Below are 22,601 nucleotides of genomic sequence, written 5' to 3' on the forward strand. Positions count from 1 at the left end.
CTTTCTGACCGGCTCAACAGGTGAAAATAAAGAAAAAAAAAATTAGAAAATGTGTGTGCGCGTTTAATGCTATTTAAAAGACAAGCAAGGTGATTTATTATTATTATACAGTATTTATAAAACGCCAATAGTTCGCTCAGCGCTGTACATTACAAAGGGGGACAGAACATGTGACAGAACAATACCAATACAATGCAAAACATGAGGGGATTGAGGGCCATGCTCTTTGGAGCTCACAATCTAGGAGGGAGGGGATAGTGGTACAGGAGGAGATAGCTGTGGGGGATGGAGTGGTAGGAAGAGTGGAGGTGGTCAGTCAAGTTAGCAGGAGGTAGGGTAGGCTTCCCTGAAGAGATGGGTTTTCAGGGTGCGCCTAAAGGAGAGGAGAGTAGGTGATAATCTGGTGGGTTGGGGCAGGGAGTTCCAGAGGTGACACCCTGGTAATGAAACAAAACCTCTACCCTATCCCTCTACTCATGGATTGAAAATCTATAACCCACGCTAACATGCTACTTCACAAATCTGAAATGTTTCACAACTGATATGCTCAGAATAGCCAAAAGCAGACCTTAACACTTGGAACCTCTTTAATTTACAGCAGCGGTGGTTACGTTTCTTGATGCACAAGACCTTAAGTGTGGCTTCTCACATCACTAAAGGACAGCAAATAATATTTAGTGAATACAATGCTACATAAAGTGCTCAGGGATTGTAGACATAAAACAGAACATAGTCAAAGACTACATGCATGCTACAAGAGATGGTCAGATACTGTAGACATGCCATAGGAGTTGTGGAGACTGGAGACATATCTCAGGAGACTATTTTAGAATGGGGCCCCAAGGGTCAAACAGTGCAGTTTATGCTGCAGGGATGTAAATCCTCCCACTCTGCCAACGATCTGGCAGGTAAACAATTCTTAAGCTCACATAACAAAGGCTTCAGATGAAATCCCCACCTCTAGCTGTGGCCTGCTGCTCCCTACTTTGGAGAAAGTGATTCCCCATCACACGTGGCACTCATTAAGCACTGCAGCTCTTCCTCCTCGTCCTAATATGAGGCCCATTGCTAGCTTTCTCCCTTCTTTGTTTCCATCCCTTATTGGCGATTAGTTCTAGTGTAGTGTCTTCATATTGTTTTTTTCCCCTTTTCATTGCACTTTTCTTATCACCTATATATTGTATCAATTTGGATTTTTTAAAAATCATAAATGGGATCATATTTCGCACACTTGCATCTATTGTGGAACACTATGTATTGCTTAATTAATTTATGATTTGTAAATAAAATGTAGTATGATAGAAGGTAACCCTTTCCCTTTATGTTCTTCAAATATGTGGCATGCTATACATATGAAAGCCAGATCACACAATGACGGGAAGATTACTTCCCAAAGCATTGTTTTACTGAAGAACTTAGCTTACAGTACAATACTTCAAGGGATCTTTTTGAAATCATGTTATTTTAACTGTTTTTATGAATATGTTCTTGGATAGATTTTTTATATATGGATGTACATTGGTGGTTGTGCACGTCAACATTTTGCGGTGTTTCCTTAGCACTGAAGGTCATGTATTTGTGGCCCCAGAGCAGCAGAGAAGACACAGAGAAAGTGAAACTGTACTCTATTCTTGTCTGTGTGCAGAAAAAAAAAATCCCATATGTTTATGACGCATTTAAGCATGGTCATGCAATGCACTTTTGTCCACAGGAACATTGTCTTGACATTTGATTTTCAATCCACTGAGAGCTGCGGTAGTTTGAGATAATGTTTTTTGAATGTTTACTTAGATTGGAATGTGCAGCAGGAAAACGTCACATAAAAAATGGTTTACCTCCGTTTCCCTTGAAAACTACAAAAAAAAGGAACAATATGCACATTTAGCTTTAGACCACATTGGAGAGCCAATCAAATGTATCTAATATAATTTGTAGACAATTACACCAGAAGCATACATGCAAGTGCTTGAAAAAGGGAAACATACAGCAGGGATAGAAAAGAAAAACCCTCCCTTTAAAACACATTTTTTTTGCTTTGCAGCCTGAAATGAAGACAGACCGTTTTTGTTTTATCCAATGTAACTTATAACATCCAAGTGAAAGATATAACACCAAAACGTAAGAATAATATGTCTAAAAATGACAAACTCAATCAGGTGTAGCTAATCACCTTCTCAATGGCACACATTAGCTCAGCAAGAAAAGAGCTTTCCTGGAGCATTTCAGTCCTTGGTAGTGTAACTATGGGTGGCAAGGCACTGTCAAAAGAACTCTGGGATAAAGTTGTGGACAAGTCAAGAGGTGGATTAAAAAAAAAAAATCAAAGGCTTTATCAATGCCTAGAAGCACAGTGAAGTCTATTGTTAAGAAGTGAAAGGTATTTAGTACAGACCCTTCCTGGGTCAGAACATTGCTCCAAACTGGAAGAAAGAGCCAGGAGGAAACTGGTCAGACAGGCTACTAGGCGGCCTACAGCAATTATGAAGCAGTTACCGGAATTTATGGCAAAGGGTGGTCATTGTGTGCATGTAACAAGATTACACATTCTCCACAAATGAGGCTTGTATGAGAGGGTTGCAAGAAAAAAAGCCACTCCTCAAGAAAGGTCACATTCAGTCACCACTGAGCTGTGCCGAAACGTACCTTGAAGATTTTGAGGCCACAAGGAAAAAGGTGTTAGGGTCAGATGAGACTAAAATTGAAGTATTTGGCCTCAACACTGAACGATATGTCTGGTGGAAACCCAATAGAGCTAATCATCCAAATAATACAATTCCTACAGTAAAGAATGGAGGTGGTAATATCCTGGTATGGAGGTGTTTATCTGCAGCAGGGACTGCAGCACTTGTCAGGATAGAAGGAAAAATGGATGGGGTACAATACCATCACATTCTTTAGGGAAATCTGCTGCCCTCTGTCAGAAAGTTGTCAATGGGAAGGTGGTTTACCTTCCAACATGAGAATGACCCAAAGCACACAGCAAAAATGGCCACACAGTGGTTGAAGGAGAAAAAGGTGAATGTCCTTGCATGGCCTAGTCAGAGTGCAGACTTATACCACATTGAAAATATGTGGAATGACTTAAAGACTGCAGTCCACAAATGCTCACCATCAAATTTCACTGAAACTTTTCACTGAGCAGTTCTGCAAAGCACAGTAGGCAAATATTGCAAAGTCTAGATGTGCAAAGTTAGTAGAGACACATCACAACAGACTAAAGTCCGTAAATATGTGACATGTGAATACCAAAAGGTGGTTCAACAAAATACTGACACAAGGGGGTGATCCTTTTCCCAACTTAAGTATTCTGTTTTTGATTTTTTTTCTAACATGTTGGTGTTATATCTTTCACTTGGATGGTATAAGTTGCACTGAGTAAATACAGCTGGATAAAACAAAAACTGCTTTTTTAGGCTTTCTTCTATTTTTCACCTGGTGCAACAAGCTCTCCTGCAAATGTATCAGTGGTCAATGGTTTGCCTCAACATGCCAACAGGGGTGCTTTCAATGATCAACTTTTATTTATTCATGTAAAACCCAAAAGAGAAAAAACTGTTGCTCTGCTTGTGTAACTGCAGCATGAACTGGAGTTTGTTTTCAATTTGTTAGTGTATCCAAATCTGCTAGTACATCGAACACTCCTCTCCCTAGACTGACAACATTGCTGTCCAAAAGTGCCCCTGTGCTCCTCCATCCAGAGTAAAGACACTAATACAGGAGGTTATGTTACTGGCCAGATTAGGATTCGTGACTTACAGTAAGTCAATGGAAAATGCACAGAAATAATAGTAGTGACGCCCTGCAAGAAGGCCCTAAGAAGTGAGGGGCTAATGGTCTCTGAAATTTCCCTGCCTTGCACTATGATGCATATGCATTCTAGGTGAGATGGTAGAGTTTACAAGAAGTCTACTTCCTAGCCTTTAAAAGCAAATAGATAACCAAACCTGACAGGCCCCTGCCCATAGGCGCCAGAGCCAGTTTATAAAATCACTGAATACCTTCCATCAACATCCTACAGAGCAGGTGAGGGAGGAGTTTCAGAAGAATAGAGTCATTAGAGATAGAGAGCTGTGAAGGCTAGCGAATTCCTGGACCTGGAAGCTCTATCAGTTCGTTGTATAACACGAAAGCCAGGAAGTCCATGTCAAGCTTCCCTTACCTGTGAGAGAGGTCTTGAAACACCTCGGAGGTGAAGAGATGGGAGTAGGATGGGTTATAGTGGACTGAGCTTTGTTTGCCAGTGTCCAATTTCCCAAAGGCAGCAACATAGCCCAATGTGTCTGAATATGTCATTCTGTGGCCCCAATGTACAATTAAGAAAATGTATATTTGACACTAATCTGTAAATAATAAAAAGAAAAACTGCTTTTTACATAAAGTTCCCTATAAAGCAGCTGTTGCTCTTGGAATTTACCTTCAGATACAACGCAGACCAGAATGGCAGCTTGATAGTATGCAGACACTACTCAGATGACAATTTTTCACCCTCAGTTGAGTGGCTACCCACGACTCAAATTTTGTAAAAATTTAGTGGGAATTTGACAGTGTATGGCTAGATTTACTTATGGACAAGACTTTAGAAGGGTCTCCAAAGGCTGTATAAACTCAGGATTTTTAAATCATAGACATGGGAGTTGGAAAGAAAAATAGGTTTTAATTTGGCATCTGGCCTGAATGGCACATAAAAAATGATAATCAATGGGTTTCTAAGGTAGGTTTGGTATGCACTGTATTCTCACAACCCCTCCTTCAAAAAAAAAAAAAAAAAAGCAAGGGTAGAGCTGTAGCAGATTGCTAGGACTGTTTCCAAGAAAAGCTTTAGTATGGCGAGAATTTTTTATGGCTGCCTTTACTCAAGGAGAGACCTAGGTGGTCTTTACCTCTAGTTAGATTGCAAGCTACAAGGAGCAGGGCCCTCCTAATCCTCTTGTATTGAACTGTATCATTGCTGTATTGTCTCCCTTTATTTTGTAAATCACTGAGCAAACTGTTGGCGCTATATAAATCCTGCATAATAATAATAATAGTTAATGCAATGATTTTTCTAAAATTTAGAACAAATAATGTCTGTTTGTTCCAGAAATCACCACATTTGTATGAAGAAGATACAGTTTCTAAGCCCCCTTATGAGCAAACAAGAAAATATAAAACATTTATGTTTTACCAAAGTGCATGAAGAAATTAGTGTACTGTGTACAATGTTATGATAAATGCAACAGATCAACTACATCAAATCTTGGTGCTGTGTAAAGAGAGAGAGTTAAAAGTTTTCTACCTGTAAATTATCTGGAATAAAAAAAGCATATCAGCTGTAGTTACAACTTTTGGTTGTTTTAAAGTAACAGTATTAATAATTAGGCCCTTTAGTATATACCTACATACAGCACACAGTTTTTGACTAGAAATTAGTCCATAATGTCAGTCACTTTTTTAGAATTTGAACTCAAGCAGGTATTAATGACAATTTATTACAGCTCTGTCATTAGTATATCATTAAAAGGCAAGGATGTGCAATCCATATCGACCTGACACCTAAGACATGCAGTTCTGGGCGCCAGACAGCTGGGTTTTTTTTTTGTACATTTAGCCCTTCTGCAGACAAGCAGCAGGGCATATATACCACCTCACGGAAATGGGTCTTTATCTGTGAGGCTGCACATCTCTCTTTGTGCTGGGAACGCACCGCACAACACGCTCCCAGCACAGAGACCAGGCTCTCACCGAGGGACCTGGGTCTTGTAGTAACAATCCGGACCGGAGACTCCTGGTTTTGGGTCACCTGATCACTGTAAGCCTCTGATTGGCTATCACAGTGATTAGTCACTGGGAGAAAACCCGTGTCTACTTCCTCTTCTGACTGAAGGGAAAAAATACATTGCATTTTTTCTTCTTGCAGGAATAGAAAATAAACAAAGTAAGTGAAAAACCAGCAAAAAGGAAAAAAAATTAAAAATAAAGGAAAAAAATAACAAGATCAAGGTTTGCTGGGGTTAGAGTTAGGGTTAAGGTTGGGGTCAAAGGTCACAGTCAGTATATTTTGGGTAGATTTAGATATAAAAAAAAAAAAACCCCAAAAAACAAAAAACCTTTTTAAAATTGGTATCCATGGTCAGTGTCTTTTAGGCAGGCTAAAATAAAAATGAAGAAATGCCCTTTTGCATGTACAGACATATGTGGTATTGCTGCGATTGTAAGGAGCTTCACAGCTGGGTACCCACTGCGCATGCGCGATTAGCGCTGCACTTCATGAATGGTCCTGTAGTCTTCTGGGACCTGTCACATGTCCCAAAAGACTAACGGGAGGGAGGGAGGACACCTTCCTCTTCAGACCGGAAGTGGGAGCAGATACCTGTCAAATTCGGGTACCCTGAAAGCGGAACTTCCCCTTTTGGGCAGAGCTCCGCTTTAATGCCCAAATGCTGTTTTCTACGCTTTACATTACAAATCAAAAAGAATTAAAAAAAAAAATATTAAAGATGTCCATGAAATGGCAACAAGCTTTGGCAGCCAAGATTGTCAATAGGTTACGTTACAAATTCTTAGAAGTCAACAGTTTAGAGTTACCGTATTTTCCGGCGTATAAGACGACTTTTTGACCCTTGAAAATCTTCTCAAAAGTCGGAGGTCGTCTTATATGCCGGTATACGTCAGGGCGGCACTTTTTAGGGGGACGGCGGTGGCACGGAAGGGACACTAAGTACAGGGGTGGGCAGAGGGCTGCTGTCTCTTACCTGGCTCCCACGACGATCCAGTCCAGGAAGCGCTGCTCCTTCAGTCACTCCGGCCACTCCCTCACTCCTGCCGCTCGGCTCCGCCTCCTCACCGGAGATTGGCTGCCAGAACTGTAGCTCAGGAAAGGCACACAGGCGGCCAATCACGGGCGAGGAGGCGGACCCGAGCGGACCCGTGAAAATCGAGTGAGGGAGAAGCTGGTAAGTGTTCAGTGCAGAGGTGCTGCTGCAACCACATATACTGGCTGCAGCAGTACTATACTGGAACAGGAGTCAGCAAGTGTCATTGGTATCAGTGGGAGGAATAGTGCCCCTTCATTGGTGTCACTGATACTAATGATGGGGCACTATTCCTCCCACTGACACCAACGATGGGGCGCTATTCCCCCCACTGACACCAACGATGGGGCACTATTCCTCCCCCCACTGACACCAACGATGGGGCACTATTCCTCTCCCCACTGACGGGGTACTATTCCTCCCACTGACACCAATGATGGGACACTATTCCTCCCACTGACACCAATGATGGGGCACTTTTCCTCCCACTGACACCAATGATGGGGCGCTATTCCTCCCACTGACACCAATGATGGGGGCGCTATTCCTCTCCCCATTGACACCAACGATGGGGCACTATTCCTCCCCCCACTGACGGGGTACTATTCCTCCCACTGACACCAATGTTGGGACACTATTCCTCCCACTGACACCAATGATGGGGCACTTTTCCTCCCACTGACACCAATGATGGGGTGCTATTCCTCCCACTGACACCAATGATGGGATGCCCCATCATTGGTGTCAGTGCGAGGAATCGTGCCCCATCATTGGAATACCATACCATATTGAAATCAAATCTGTTTTTTAATTTTTATTTGGTGTGCGTTGGAAGAGGGGTAGTATTATACGGCGAGTATAGCCCAAACCCTATATTTTAACAGGAAAAGTAGGGGGTCGTCATACGCCCAGTCGTCTTATACGCCGGAAAATACGGTAATAGTGAAAAACAGCCCTAGAACTACAAGGGTTCACTTTCACTGCCAGGTTCATACAGCATAGAGACCTACAGAACTGCTTTCAGCAGGCCAGAGGCTTCAGGTGATACGTTAACTGTATGAAAAAAGCCTGCTGGAAATTAGGAATAATGCAACTTTTACACCTTACTTTTCTACCCCTAGATATAAAGAGTATTTCATCCTTGTAGTACGGAGAGGCCCCACTGCAAGGATATTGTTTTTCTGGTGTCCAGACTGAAAGCAGTATTAACCCCAAAAACAAACGTAATATATTGCAGCTTATGAATCCTGAAATGTAGAGGCTGTATTCATTTTCTTTTGTTGGGGGGCTTTTTTTCCATTTTATTTTTACCTAGTGATCTGGCCAATAAATCCTGTTTTAGGGCATCTCCACTGAAGGAGCAAAGGAGACAGGTCAAAGTAAAAGAAAAAAGAAACTGAATGCAGCCACCATATCTAAGGATTCTCAACAATAGCATCCTTAATGAACCAAAACCCATCTTAACACAACTTCTTCTAACACACTGTATATGCCATCACTGAGAAATGTGACGAGTCTGAAACGATTCCAGAGATGAGATACTTTTAAGCAAGTCAAGCGCATAATCACACATCTGAAATTCACTCTCAGATGAGCATGATAAATAAAGGTTAAATAACAAAACTGTGCAAAAGAACTACTTTAAAATTCAAGACAACCAACCCTTCATATTTCTAACTTAAAATAAACGCCAACACCAATGACAAGAGGCTAATTCACACATTGGAGATTAGTATGACACATTGATGAAATCTATGGTAATACGGTATGCAGCTCTTACACACCAGTGCATGCATCGTATTGCTCCACAATAATGAGATTTTAAATTATGGCCTGTGAGAACATCCTGAAACATCACACATACAGAACCAGAAAGGGTTTTCCGTGGAATATTTAATTTTTTTCTAATAGGAGCTGTAGCATTTGCCAACATATTTCCTCTATTTGACATTTGGATAGAATACATCTGAAGGCAAATGTATCACTCCGTGTTGTTTCTTGTATTATTAATTGCTTTTGTATTATACCCAGAATGAGTTAATGAAGATATGCTGTGTCAGTTATGTGCTATAGAACTGTACTCACAATATTCTTTTGGCAGGGATAGTATCCAATTATTTCTTTATACTAACAGCACCTGTTTCTGCTATGATATAGTTAAAAGTCAAATACTTCTGTCCCATGGGAAAATAACTGTTGGTTACTTGTAACTGATTTCAAGGCCTGAGAAAAATCATGTTCACAGCCTTGACAAGTATCTAGCGAAATTCTATTGTATGATTTTCTTTGTTACAATATAAAAAGAAGAATCTACGAATAAAGATCAGATCGTCTTCTGGAAACCTCTGTGTGTGCATGCTAATTCTTTTCCAGAACACGGTCTCATTGGATCCAATTGGAGACTAAACCTGCCAGTGTATTATTAGAAGCACATATCGCTTTCAGAATCAAACCAAGTTACAATAATATGTATTCACTGAAAGAATTTCAAATCAATTTACCTGAACAGCATCATAATATAACTTCTTGGCTTCTTCATCGGTCTTCTCCGACATAAGCCATGCCTTTAGCAGATATTCATAGAAGCTATCGCCAAGTCCTCCTACAGACACGTGATCTGGAAACAAAAATGCAATCAATAGGTGTAGTTAAGCAAAATGTCTTAGGTCAACGCTCTGTACTGTACAATGGCATATGTGAGCCATATGCATAGAAGTGACTGAAAGGAAAGTGCCAGGGTAGCCAACCACCACCCTTCAAATATCTTCCAGTGTAGAACTTGCTGTGGGTAACACTCACTTTCAAGCCCGACACTGAATGTTCAAAGACCTCATTGTGTTACTACATATGGGTCCCAAACAGGAGCCTTTTCTTAATAGGTAAAGTCTTTGCAAAAAGTCCCATTTGTGTTTCAACACAGAAATGTTATGCTTATTCTGAGGTGACACACTGCTACTTGCTGCACCAATTTGTATATTTTATATTGCTCCAGCAGAATGCAAACTCTCCATATAGAGATTATAGCACAAATTCATGAGCCTGTGCTCATGCTTTTGACAAGTGGCTATGTGGTGTTGAATGGGAGGATATGTGCTCTGCACAACACTATAGGTATGACACAGTTACGTTGTTGTCAGACTATTATTTGGAGAGAACATAGAGAGACAATGATGTTACTAAAAGGTTCCAAAGCACATTGCAAACCATTGTGGCACTAGAGCTAAAATGCACTGCTACCCTATAGCAGGTATAAAGCCAAAACATTTACATTAATGCATTCCTTGCATTACGGTAAATAAAGTTTAGGTATCAGTATGCCCCCCCAGGTCCCACTGTTTGTGTCAATAGATGTAGAGAGAGAGGCTTGGGAGGGAGCCCGCACAAGTTCCCCCGTAGAAAGTGGCTATGGGGACACTCAGCGAATGGGAGGAGCCAAGAGCTCCAATAGGGGACCTGAGAACAGGCGGTTTGGAGCAGTTTTTTTTTTTTTTTAAACAGTTTACAATCACTTTAAGCTCAACACACGCTCAACACACACACACATCTGATTGCTCAAAGTCCTTACTAATGAGTATGTAGTGAAGATGTACCTTCAGATTATATTTATCAAAACTATGTAATATGAGGACCTACCTAACCTATCCAAAGTTGGTTGTACACAGATTGTATGGTCAGATTGTAATGTGTATTGTAAACCCTTACCCAGATATTTTCTGAGATTTAGTGGCACATATAATAGGAATAGTGACTACAGAGCAATTATTGAAAAGGTAAAGTACATTTGTGAATATTGCTAAAAATGGAAAGTTGAAAAACAGACTCCGGCTTCCCTGGTGTAACTACTCTTTTTAAATCTGGGTCATCGTTTTTTCAGATAATTATGAACCTCAGGATGGCAAACTAAATCTGAGATCTGCAAGATAATTGTTATTTTAAAAGCCCAGAATTAAAGTAGAGGAAGAATCCTGTATTTCAAGTTATCAGGTTTGCCACTTCTACATTCTAATAATCAATTTTATTCATGGATACATTAATTTATCATTCACATGAATGCCATGACTTGGAATATACAGGTGAAACTCGAAAAATTAGAATATCGTGCAAAAGTTCATTTATTTCAGTAATGCAACTTAAAAGGTGAAACTAATATATGAGATAGACTCATTACATGCAAAGCAAGATAGTTCAATCCGTGATTTGTCATAATTGTGATGATTATGGCTTACAGCTCATGAAAACCCCAAATACACAATCTCAGAAAATTAGAATATTGTGAAAAGGTTCAATATTCTAGGCTCAAAGTGTCCCACTCTAATCAGCTAATTAAGCCATAACACCTGCAAAGGGTTCCAGAGCCTTTAAATGGTCTCAGTCTGGTTGAGTAGGAATCACAATCATGGGAAAGACTGCTGACCTGACAGTTGTGCAGAAAACCATCCTTGACACCCTCCATAAGAAGGGAAAGCCTCAAAAGGTAATTGCAAAAGAAGTTGGATGTTCCCAAAGTGCTGTATCAAAGCACATTAATAGAAAGTTATGTGGAAGGGAAAAGTGTGGAAGAAAAATGTGCACAAGCAGCAGGGATGAATGCAGCCTGGAGAGGATTGTCAGGAAAAGGCCATTCAAAAGTGATGGGGACTTTTACAAGGAGTGGACTGAGGCTGGAGTCAGTGCATCAAGAGCAACCACACACAGACGGATCCTGGACATGGGCTTCAAATGTCATATTCCTCTTGTCAAGCCGCTCCTGAACAAACAACGTCAAAAGCGTCTTACCTGGGCTAAAGAAAAACAGACCTGGTCTGTTGCTCAGTGGTCCAAAGTCCTCTTTTCTGATGAGAGCAACTTTTGCATCTCATTTGGAAACCAAGGACCCAGAGTATGGAGGAAGAATGGAGAGGCAAACACTGCAAGATGCCTGAAGTCCAGTGTGAAGTTTCCGCAGTCTGTGTTGATTTGGGGAGCCATGTCATCTGCTGGTGTTGGTCCACTGTGCTTCATTAAGTCCAGGGTCAACGCAGCTGTCTACCAGGAGATTTTGGAGCACTTCATGCTTCCTTCCACAGACGAGCTTTATGGGGATGCTGACTTCATTTTCCAGCAGGACTTGGAACCTGCCCACACTGCCAAAAGCACCAAAACCTGGTTCAATGACCGTGGGATTACTGTGCTTGATTGGCCAGCAAACGTGCCTGACCTGAACCCCATGGAGAATCTATGGGGCATTGCCAAGAGAAAGATGAGAGACATGAGACCAAACAATGCAAAAGAGCTGAAGGCCGCTATTGAAGCATCTTGGTCTTCCATAACACCTCAGCAGTGCCACAGGCTCATAGCGTCCATGCCACGCCGCATTGGGGAAGTAATTGCTGCAAAATGGGCCCAAACCAAGTACTGAGTACATATGCATGCTTATACTTTTCAGAGGTCTGATATTGTTCTATGTACAATCCTTGTTTTATTGATTGCATGTAATATTCTAATTTTCTGAGTTGTGGATTTGGGGTTTTCATGAGCTGTAAGCCATAATCATCACAGTTCTAACAAATCACGGCTTGAACTATCTTGTTTGCATGTAATGAGTCTATCTCATATATTAGTTTCACCTTTTAAGTTGCATTACTGAAATAAATGAACTTTTGCACGATATTCAAATTTTTCGAGTTTCACCTGTATGTGAACTGTGGTTAAAGTTGCAGAAGTAATAAAAGGCACTGGGGAACAGGACCTTCAAAGAAACTTTTAAAAATAAGTAACTGAAAAGGAAAAATTCAGACATCTTTATGAATAGGCACCAAAATTACAACGTTATTATAGCCGCTTATTATTTTCTTTAAACAATTAAAAATTCATGCTAGAGTAATTGATCATTTGCAGACGTTTAATCTGAATTGCTTAAGAGGTACAAATGGAATCAATAGAAAGACAAAGCAACTTTAAATTACTTTGAAGGAAAAAAAAAAGACTAAATTAGCTACAATGGCCAAAAAAACCCCAGAAAAATAACTAAATTCAGCTTGGCATGATCTCTGTAATTAAAAAGGGTACTATGCAAAAACAGTCCCTCACTTGTAGACAACATAAGCAGTATAAAAAAATAAATGAAAACCTTTCAATTTACAAGTTTTCACTAACTTTTCTCCTTCATATGAGTGCAAGCAGGTAATCATTGAAATGTAGCAGGACATAAATAGGAACTGCTGTTTATTTTTGAAGGCACATGTAACAGGGAAGTTTCCTTATTTTATAAGTCACTAATAAACCTAGACATCTGATACTGACATGCCTTTGGAGTGCCTCGCTCGGTAGAGAGGGAGGAATAAAAATGAACCCTTGAACGGTTAGTTGATCTATAACTAAGAAAAAAAAATGCCTATGCAGGTAAGGGGTACCTGAAGGTAAAAAAAAAAGAAGCTTTGTCTCAAGTGGAATAAGGTTCTTTCTATAGGTGTAGGTAGGCAACCTAAACATCTCCCAAACCTTTGCTGAAAAATTTCCCAGAAATAGCATCTCCCCCCACCTCCATCCAGCCTTGTTGCAAGGGGACTCCGAGCTATTACTGCTCTCCAATACCATCACTGCAGCGAACTTTCAAACTCCTGTTCATGCGCGGTTAGACATCTCTTCCACTGCAGCAAAAACTGTTTGTAGTTTTGTTTTTCAGTTTCTTATGTATAGGTAATGATTCTATAAAAGACTTTACACATACAATACCGCATCTATAAATAAAACCACCACATAAATATGTCTTGATCACAGGTGGGAACATGGCAGGACCCAGAAACACAGAAGCATATTCTGACTATCAATGACTGAACACTGATATGTCTGTTTTTTTGGCACTGACCTGCATTTATAATGGATCAGGAATGGCAGGACCCCAGGAAATACCCCAAAATGACTATTTAGAGAAGTAGACCCTTCAAGGTTTTTGGCAACAGGTATAACTTAGACTTTGGTCTCAGTTGCTCTTTTATCCAGAGAGCAGACATCCTAATATAGAATGTATGTTACTGGCCAGATCATGGGGTGAAACAAAGGGGGGAAAAAAAACAAAAGAAAAAAAATAAAATAAAAACTACACTAATGCAGCCATCACATCTAATGATTAGTAAGCTGCGATGTATTACATTTTTGGTTTTGGGTTTATTACCACTTTAAAAGGCAACCATCCTTATTTCACTACTTAAAAAGTTATCAATTAGATCAAGTATGTGAGGATCCTACTACAATGATGGCTTCCAACTAATACATGATGGTTCACATGCTGTCAGACACATGCATTCTGGTTTTTGGCTGTCATGTTCTGTACACAACTTCCAATAGCATGTCATAAAAAAAAAATGCAATTGTTCCACGTATAGATTTATTTCAGACTATCACTGCTTGCTTTTTCTGGGCTAATGCTTTAGCCAGTGAAGTAAACGAAGAATAGGAGAGCAATTGAGTTTGTAACATTAGAAATGACTGGCAGCTCCCAGACAAAGGTTTGTCCTGACAGAGTACCAATAAATAAAATCTAGCAGTGATCATTTTGGGAAAATATATAATGTGGTCCCTGTGATCCCTGAACTAGTAGGATCATGCACCGTTCTCCAGAAAAAAAACCCTCCAGTTATTACATGCCTTGTACACACAAGTTCTAGCTTGTATGAGAACAGTGATAAGCAAGCTTTTACAAAGCATTTGCAAAGCATCCAGCTAACTTTTTGAAGCTTTTAAAAGTACACTTTTTTCCCCAGTTTCCTAGATTATGACTTTGTGATCTAACAGTGGGTACAAGTAGTTTCCTTATAGTAGATTTTCCAAAGCTCATGCCATATACAGAAGCTCTGCTTGAGGCTGGATAACAACTATTGTGGTAATTTTGTAATCTGACACTTGCAGCATGTAGCAACTATCCTGTTCATAGTCTATGAACCCCTGCTAGCGACTACAGACCTTGGCATTCTATGCTTCACCCACCTCTCCTCCTGGGAAACATCCGGCCCTTTGGCCATCCCTGTCTGTCTTGCGATACCTTCACTGCCACCATGCCTCTCTGAGCTTCCTCACGGAAGAAGCTGACAGGGTCCAAGAGGTATGTCCGTGTGGAAAGCTGCAAGCACTGGACCTGTGCTTGTGTAATTTGGAGTAACAGGCTCAGGAAGATAACTGGCAGGTGAGAAACTGCAGAGCTGATTGGTACAGGGAGGAGGCTCAGTTCTGGTGAGAGAAGGTTAGGACGACTCCTAGGCAAACACAGTATTAGGAGAAGTTCTGGTGCTCTCCCACCGCTCTGATATCTGGCCAGGTTCTTCCTGTTGGCTCCAGATCTGAGCCTGCACGCTGAGAACCACAGGAGCCTTGCACCTGTTATTCACCCTAGTTTCTGCAGAAATTCCAGCTGTACTGATCTCAGGCTCTTTCCTTCCAGTGCTTGCAGCTCTGCCAGTTATCTCTGAGCCTGTCAGCCACACATCACTCAGAATGGCAGATCAATTAATTAACCCCAGTGCCTGTCAGCTCCCTCAATGCTTTTACCAGCTTTTCAAACATTGTGGCCAGAAGTTCAGCAACAGCGATTTCTTCATTACTGCTTCCAACAATCATGAGTGTGCACAAAATTTAGAAGTGGTTGCACTTATTATTCCTAGCGACAGGCATTTGTTTTCTATATGTTTACACACTTACGAACTTCTCAAGTCTGAATTTATTAGGTAGAATTATGTTCAGCTTATTGGTTTGGCCCTCCATAACAGTCCAACTTTCGCATGTGGTCCCTTGGGAAAAATAACCTCCTACGGCTGTTCTATTCTGAATCTAGGAGTGCACCTTTGCATGCACTCTCATTCTGAGATTGCACTCTTTTTGATAATATATAAATTTTCCCAAATTTTTTGACAGACGTATCAACACTATTTGGTCTCTCTGGAACATTATTAGTTGCTTCATGTCGTCTTCAAAACTCACACATCCATTTGTAAGTTCGTTATTTTAAGCTTAAACTTTTTTTAAATGCTGCTAACAATAAAAGGTGTAAATATAAATTTAGATAACCATAACCCAGCATCATTATTACGGTTCTTCATGATTAGCAGTATACAGTAGGAATGTTTTCTAGATTGCAGAAAAACTGTATTCACAGAAACACAGAGGCTACCATTGTTAAACTCCTAAAAGTGGTAGCTGCCTGACAAGCATATAAATCCTGAAAGTCAGGTGGCAGTCAAACATTGTGAAAAGTAAAGTGAGGATTCAGAGAGGACAGACGTGGGTACCAAAGTATATTGTGGCTTGTGGAACTTTATCTATGCTCTATTGTGTGTTTGGCATTGGCGATAGGAGGAGCACATACCGCGAGGCTGGACGCCGTTGGGCCTACCGGTGAGCTGGATGTGACCCCAGAACGTGTGCGGACATCCCTTGAGTGCTTATCCTAGTGACTGGATGTTGTCCGCAGTGTGAACCAGGCTCCCCTTTCCATGGATGACACACCAGAGTATATACATACAATGCTCTGTTTGTATGCCCTTGTGGTAAGCGCATAATTTTGGTGGTATCTTCAGGATTGCACGCTGATGTCTTGCTGTTATGAACATTTTTTCACACAAATCTACATGGTTTAATTACCATACTGGGAACTTGAACAGGCTATTAGCTTCATCATTTTGTCCCTACAGAACCATTGGGAACAAGGTTTTCTTTATAGCTTCTGTTTAGCGCTGCATACCTTGTTTGTATGTGTTTCTTAAAAATTGTGATCTGCATATTTGTTTGGAGTCAGCTACTCAAAGTTCTCAAGCCAGTGATTAAGGGTGACAGGGACAGGCAACTACCATTTTCCAAAGGCGAAATCAGCAATGGCAGCTTTCCTACTCTTCAGTACAGCTTTCATTTAAGATTTTGTCACATTTCTGCAAACCAATAGATTTAAAAATGAATGTTCCCTTCTGTGTGGTTCTTAATATATATCCACCCACTATTTGGGATTAGCTGTAAAGGAGTCTTGTGAATGCAGATCCTGCCTTTCACTTATAATACCCACTCCAGGATACATGTAAAATGTGTTTTAATCCACCTACACAGTGGTGCATGTCAGCTGCTGTGTATAGACATATGTGGGAAGGCTAACTTTGAATGGCTGGAAGTAAAATGAAGCATTCAGGTAGTAGAATAATGCTTAATTGCACTAACATTTAGTATACAGAATTTAGAAGTCAAGCTTCATTTGAATGACCTTCACAATCACTATGGAAACCGTTCCTGTCAATTTGGAAAATCAGGTGGATTTGCAGAACATATGCATGTTATGCATACAGGTGTAAATACATTTGTTATACAAACTACTGTATATAGAGAGGTTAAATGAGTAGCATGATTTGGCAACCTTGCACACAATGCAGCTGGTTAAAAAAAAACACACCAAAAAGGATCTTTATTTGTACCTTAGTTACTTGGTCAGCAGACAGAAGCATTTCTGCTGCAGCAATTAGTATTATGAATAGGAATATATATTAGAGAGAGACAAAAAGAGTAAAGAAAAGCACAGAAGTTTGCTTTGTTTGGGCTCTGTACTTTTTATCCCCCCATAGAGCCTTGTGCTCTGTGTGACTCATTATCTGTGAGCACATACAGCCTTAACAGATTCAGATGGCCTTGTTACTATGTGTGAACATCATTCAAGAAAAGAAGTATTTACAAGCTGGGAATTTAAAGTCTATTCTCACAATTGCCATTTGCCCAGCCTCTCAAGCTCATTTATATCCAAAATACAGCATATACTCAAAAACATTAGCAAAAATACATACTGAGCTAATTTATAAAGAGATCATGGACAAGTATTGTAGAAAAGCTGGGTAAAAGGAAAAAGTGATGATGTACACTGCAAGCTAACAACTTTTCACTTTTCTCCCTTGGTTTAGAAAATGTATTCTGGACTCTTACTGGTTGCATTTGACAACACATCTACTTTGCCTCTTTCTAGCATTTAATCTAAAACTAAAAAAAAACAAAAAAAAAAAAAAAAACGACTTGCCTGTAAATTCTGTTTCATGGAGTACAATAAAGGAAAAAGTATTCATTGATCCTGGGTTATAGGCTGGTACCTTCATATAGTTGGACACTGCCAAAGCTTCTGAGGACAAGCCTCCTAGATACCTACCTTATAAGCCCACCCTACTCCGTGAGTCAATGGTTTTTCAGTAAGCAATTGGTAGTCACTAAGAAATTGAAGAGGGAATGGCCTATGTCCTGTACGGTACTCTAAGAAATGAAATATACAGAGATTTCCTTTAGGTGATCTTAGAAAACTCACTGATCCAGGGAAGCCTACCCCACATCAACATAAGAACTGTACCAGAGTCTTCTCCATCAGATCATCTCCTGCAGCAATTATCTTTTGTACCTTTTGTATTGAGTTGTACTGTAATTGTACTGTCCCTCTTTATATTGTAAAGCGCTGCGCAAATTGTTAGCGCTATATAAACCCTTTATAATAATACATTAGTACTACTGGTAAGTCAATGGTTGTGGAGAGGGGGTTTGGGGGGGATGGGCAGTACAGTGGCTAAATGGTTAGCACTTCCGCCTGGCAGTACCAGGGCCATTGGTTCGAATCCCAACCACAGTACAACCTGCCTGGAGTTTGCATGTTCTCCCTGTGCCTGCGAGGGCTTCCTCCAGGTACTCCGGTTTCCTCGCACACTCCAAAGACATGCTGGTATGTTAACTGGATCCTGTCTAAATTGGCTCTAGTATGGATATGTATGAATGTGAGTTAGGGACCTTAGATTGTACGCCCCTGGAGGGTTAGGGACTGAACTGAATGTACAATATATGCAAAGAAATGTGTAAATTGATGGCGCTTTATAAGTACCTGTAATAAATAATAAATCTGCGAGGGCCAGCACAATTGTAACATGTTACACCCCGAATATGGGTGTAACATGTAACATATTACAAAAGGTGAACTTAACCTTTAAACTCAAACTGGGTTTTAAAGGAGGGAATTCAGCTATCAGTGAATTCCTCAAAGGTAAGTATACCTTGACCCTTCCAGTGGTTAGCGCAGATCACCTATTAGTGAATCCCTTCTCAAAGAGGTAATGCTCTGACAGTCTTAGGCAAGCCCAAGTCCTTTCAGGGTGTTTCCAAGGTCTTTGTAGCCACAGGAGCTCTAAAAGACCCAAAGCCTATAAAAGCAGGCCAGTCTTTCAAATGCAGGGTGATACACACTGTATCAATAAGATCTGAAACAACCCTGTGTGTATATGTATATAAATAATATCCACTGAAGAAAACCGCAATGACCAAAAACAGTCCCTCCCGATTGCTGGGATTCCGAATCAGGCTCACAGTTACAGGAGGGTCAAAAAGCTCTGCAGTTAACACACAGTACAGAAGGTTTCTAGACTAACACATTGCAGAGCCTAGTGCCTGAAGATCAAACTCCTGGCTTGACTTGCCACAACCAGCAGCTACTCACTATGTGAGTGTTCACGGACTGGGTGACACCAGAGGCTGAGTCATGGCTGTGGACCTGGAGAATGCTCTGTGACCAACACAGCACACAATGGTCTGGAAAGCGCCTCAATGCAATGCTTAGTGCTTGAAAGTCACATTCCGGGCAACCCTGCAATTTTCCAGTCCAGTGGGGTCTAGTCTTACAACCTAGACAGTTGGTGGGTCTAGTCTTATGCCAACCCAGACAGTTGGTGGGTAGAAACTAGCTCAAGTAGTTTTTACATGCTCTTAATTAAAGTCATATAAAATCCAAAATATCTACACTGTACAGAGTATCTTGATTAAAATCCAACATGTTACTAAGCAAAGCCCCACACCTCCGCCCCACTGAAAACATGCCGGGGTTCTTCTACCCTGCAGGTTTTTGAAACTAGCATGGATGTGGAGGGCTCCTGCCCACATAACTGTGTCCTGCATTCACAGAGATTTGTGAATGAATGAACTACAAGTCTTGTCTTCCTTGTAACACCATAGCATTTTTAACTTGGGGTGCAGAGTTTACAAATGTTATATTACAGTTTGGGTGGGCAAGCGGGGGAATAGTAAAACTTTGGCACAGTCACCTGTTTTTATCCCCTCCCCTCTCAAACCACCTGTCTGAAAGAGACCTAAAAGTCACATAAGATAAGAACAAGTTCTAAAAGTGACAATGTAAAAACTGAAACAATCTAGTATACTTACGTTGTCCCCACTGTCCACTGCTTGGGTTTAGGTAGTTTGGGTATAGTCCTTGGGGTTTATCGAGTCGATTTAACACTTTTCGAATATTCATTACCTAAAACAACCATAGTATTTCAGCAAGAGACAAATAACAGCAACAAATAACTGTGCAGCGTAAAAGGATAAATGATAAATAAAAGATAAATATGGCATATACAACCTACAAAAACCTAATAGTCATCCAAAATTACAAAGGAGAAATAAAATACTGGCTAGAACAGCATGGAGTTAATTATTATGACAACAAACTCTGCTCTTTCTTTTACACTGCTGAAAAAGGTTATGCAAAAGCAAAGTTTTTTTTATGGCTTTTCCTATGGTGATCAGAGAAAATCACTTTTGGCATTGGCGCAAAACAAAGGTGCAGGGGAAGTCTGTAAATTGGCACACTTTTGAGAGGAAAAGGGTATGAAGGGACTTGCAAGACAAATTAGCAATAACCCTATTCAACTTAAAATCTAATTTTTTGCTTATAGTCCAATATTCAATGATTGAAGTAGAGGCAAGTATATGCAATGAAACAAACATTTAAACACAACCCTTTTAGAGAAGCAATAGCCTTTGAAATCAACCCAAATAAACTGTGTGCACAGGTTTTACCGTTTAGTGGTCCTCTTCTTTTTCAGGCAGTGGATGGGTACCACTGATGTGAGGTCAGAAAGTGGGGAGAACTAGCCTATTCTATCACCTTCAGCTACATCTCTGAGGCAACAAAACGTTTAAGGTAATGGATGCAGGGTGATGAGGCAAAGTTAGGCCTGTTTCACATGCACTTCAGTTTGTATAAGAGCAGTGTGAACAGCAAGCTTTGACAAAGCATTTGCAGAGCTTTCAGCAAGCTTTGTTGAAGCTTTTAAAGTACCGATCAGCTCCACTTTGCAAATGTTGAACACAGATCCTAATGGCTGGTTGCCACTTTAAGCAAGCTGCAAGCACTTCTTGAAGCTTGTTGAAAGTCTGCTGAAGCATGGTAGCAACATGTACAAACTGGAGTTGAATGATACTTTAAAAGCTTGCTGAAAGCTCTGCAAATGCTTTGTCAAAACTTGCTGCTCACACTGCTTTTTTTTTTAAGTTAAAGTCCATGTGAATACAGAGATCCTCAAAGAGCTGAAATTGAGCAGCACCAGATGTTTACCGGCTTTCCATGGGAAGTCCTGGATTACCCTAACCACTTCAAGGATCAACAGGTAAAAATCAGCACTGAGGAGGACATTTAGATACTCTTTGGTATGGCTTACGTAGTCTCAGCAGCGTTAATATGTATGTTGAGTTTGTTATTTAGGTTGTGTTTGTTTTTTTAAAACACATGAAGGTCATGTTCCACTTTAAGCTCTAATTCAGATGAAACCGTATGCATGCCCTCTCTAAATGAAAAACCAGTTGCCATACTATCAGCATAATCTTTCATGTCACTACGGAGGGGAGAAGTGTCCTTCAGTAAGTATCATACTGAAAAAATGGTACTAAAGTGAAAGTACAAACTATACGCTAATATTTTCCCCTTGGATTGCTTATAAAAAGATTCCACATTGTCCATTAATCAAGGTGTGCTTCCATGCTGCTTGTAAATTACTAATCTCAGCAGGTATTAGGCTTTCCAATTGCCAACATACTGTTCTTTTGTATTAATCTTCAGAGTCAGTGGATTGTGTCATAGTTAAATAAACAAAAAAGTGGCTAAGATGAGTCAACTGTAATGTTTACTAAAATAAGCCAATTTATTAGCCGGGAAGGTCATCATCTATGTCAAGGGTGTTCAATCTTTTGACCTTCTTGGGCCACATTGGAAAAAGAGAAATGGTCTTGGGCTGCACTTAAAACACACTAATAAGAATGGTGGATGAGCAGTTACTTCTGTGGCTCTCAGTGGGTAGGGGCGGCTGCCAGGCCCATTCATGGTCAATGAGAAGTCAGTGGTGGCCGCAGCCAGTGATTACTTGCTGTGGTTGCTACTGAATGCCGACAAAGTGCATCCAGCAATGACCACTGCAGGTAATCACTGGCTGTGCGGTACCAGAAAAATGTTGGGGGGGGGTAGGGGGCAGAATTGGGGCTCTCCCCAACACCTCTCTAGATCTGGCCATGAAGAATTTACTTACCTGGCACCCCTGCATTGCCTGCTGCCGATGCTATTGCAAACATGGCAGCCCCAGCATCCCTCCAGCTGTGCATGGCCCAGGCTGCATTGCTAAACTCTAGACCGCATGTGGCCCTTGGCCCTCAGGTTGGACACCCCTGATCTATGACATTAAAGTAGAAATATACCCCAAAGCTATTATTCTCCTGAGAGGACAGTGGGGGGCCAAGTTGTTCTTAAAACTCTACCTAAATGAAACTGGTTATGACTACAGGCCTAAAACTGGTCATAGATGGATAGAATTTCAAATGAAAATTCTCAGGAAAAGAGAGTTCTAAGAAAGTTAATTTGTTTTTCTAATCATTAGTGGGCCAAAACGTACTTAGTTTTCTATCGCATTGATGAGAATTTGTTGCAGGAAGCAGGATGGAAAATTTTCTAGAATTAATGCATTTGTAAGTGTATGTGGTTTTCGTTCGATAAAGTCCATTCATTCTTAAATTAAA

At 40.6% G+C, this 22,601-nt stretch overlaps 1 protein-coding gene across 1 annotated transcript in view; it reads right to left on the reverse strand.

Annotated features, from left to right (window-relative positions):
• Nucleotides 1-22,601, reverse strand: part of MAN1A1 (mannosidase alpha class 1A member 1) — a 154,850-nt gene that overhangs the window by 33,078 nt on the left and 99,171 nt on the right. Inside the window, exons 5-6 of the mRNA XM_089652188.1 lie at nt 19,977-20,070; nt 9,293-9,408 (exon numbers count right to left, since the gene is read on the reverse strand). Of these exons, the coding sequence (XP_089508314.1) occupies nt 9,293-9,408; nt 19,977-20,070 (210 nt within the window). The remainder of the gene's footprint in view (nt 1-9,292; nt 9,409-19,976; nt 20,071-22,601) is intronic.

This window comes from Staurois parvus, unplaced genomic scaffold (genome assembly GCF_062004578.1).
Source record: "Staurois parvus isolate SC_StPar_1 unplaced genomic scaffold, SC_StPar_1.0 ptg000672l, whole genome shotgun sequence".
Classification (NCBI taxonomy): Eukaryota; Metazoa; Chordata; class Amphibia; order Anura; family Ranidae; genus Staurois; species Staurois parvus.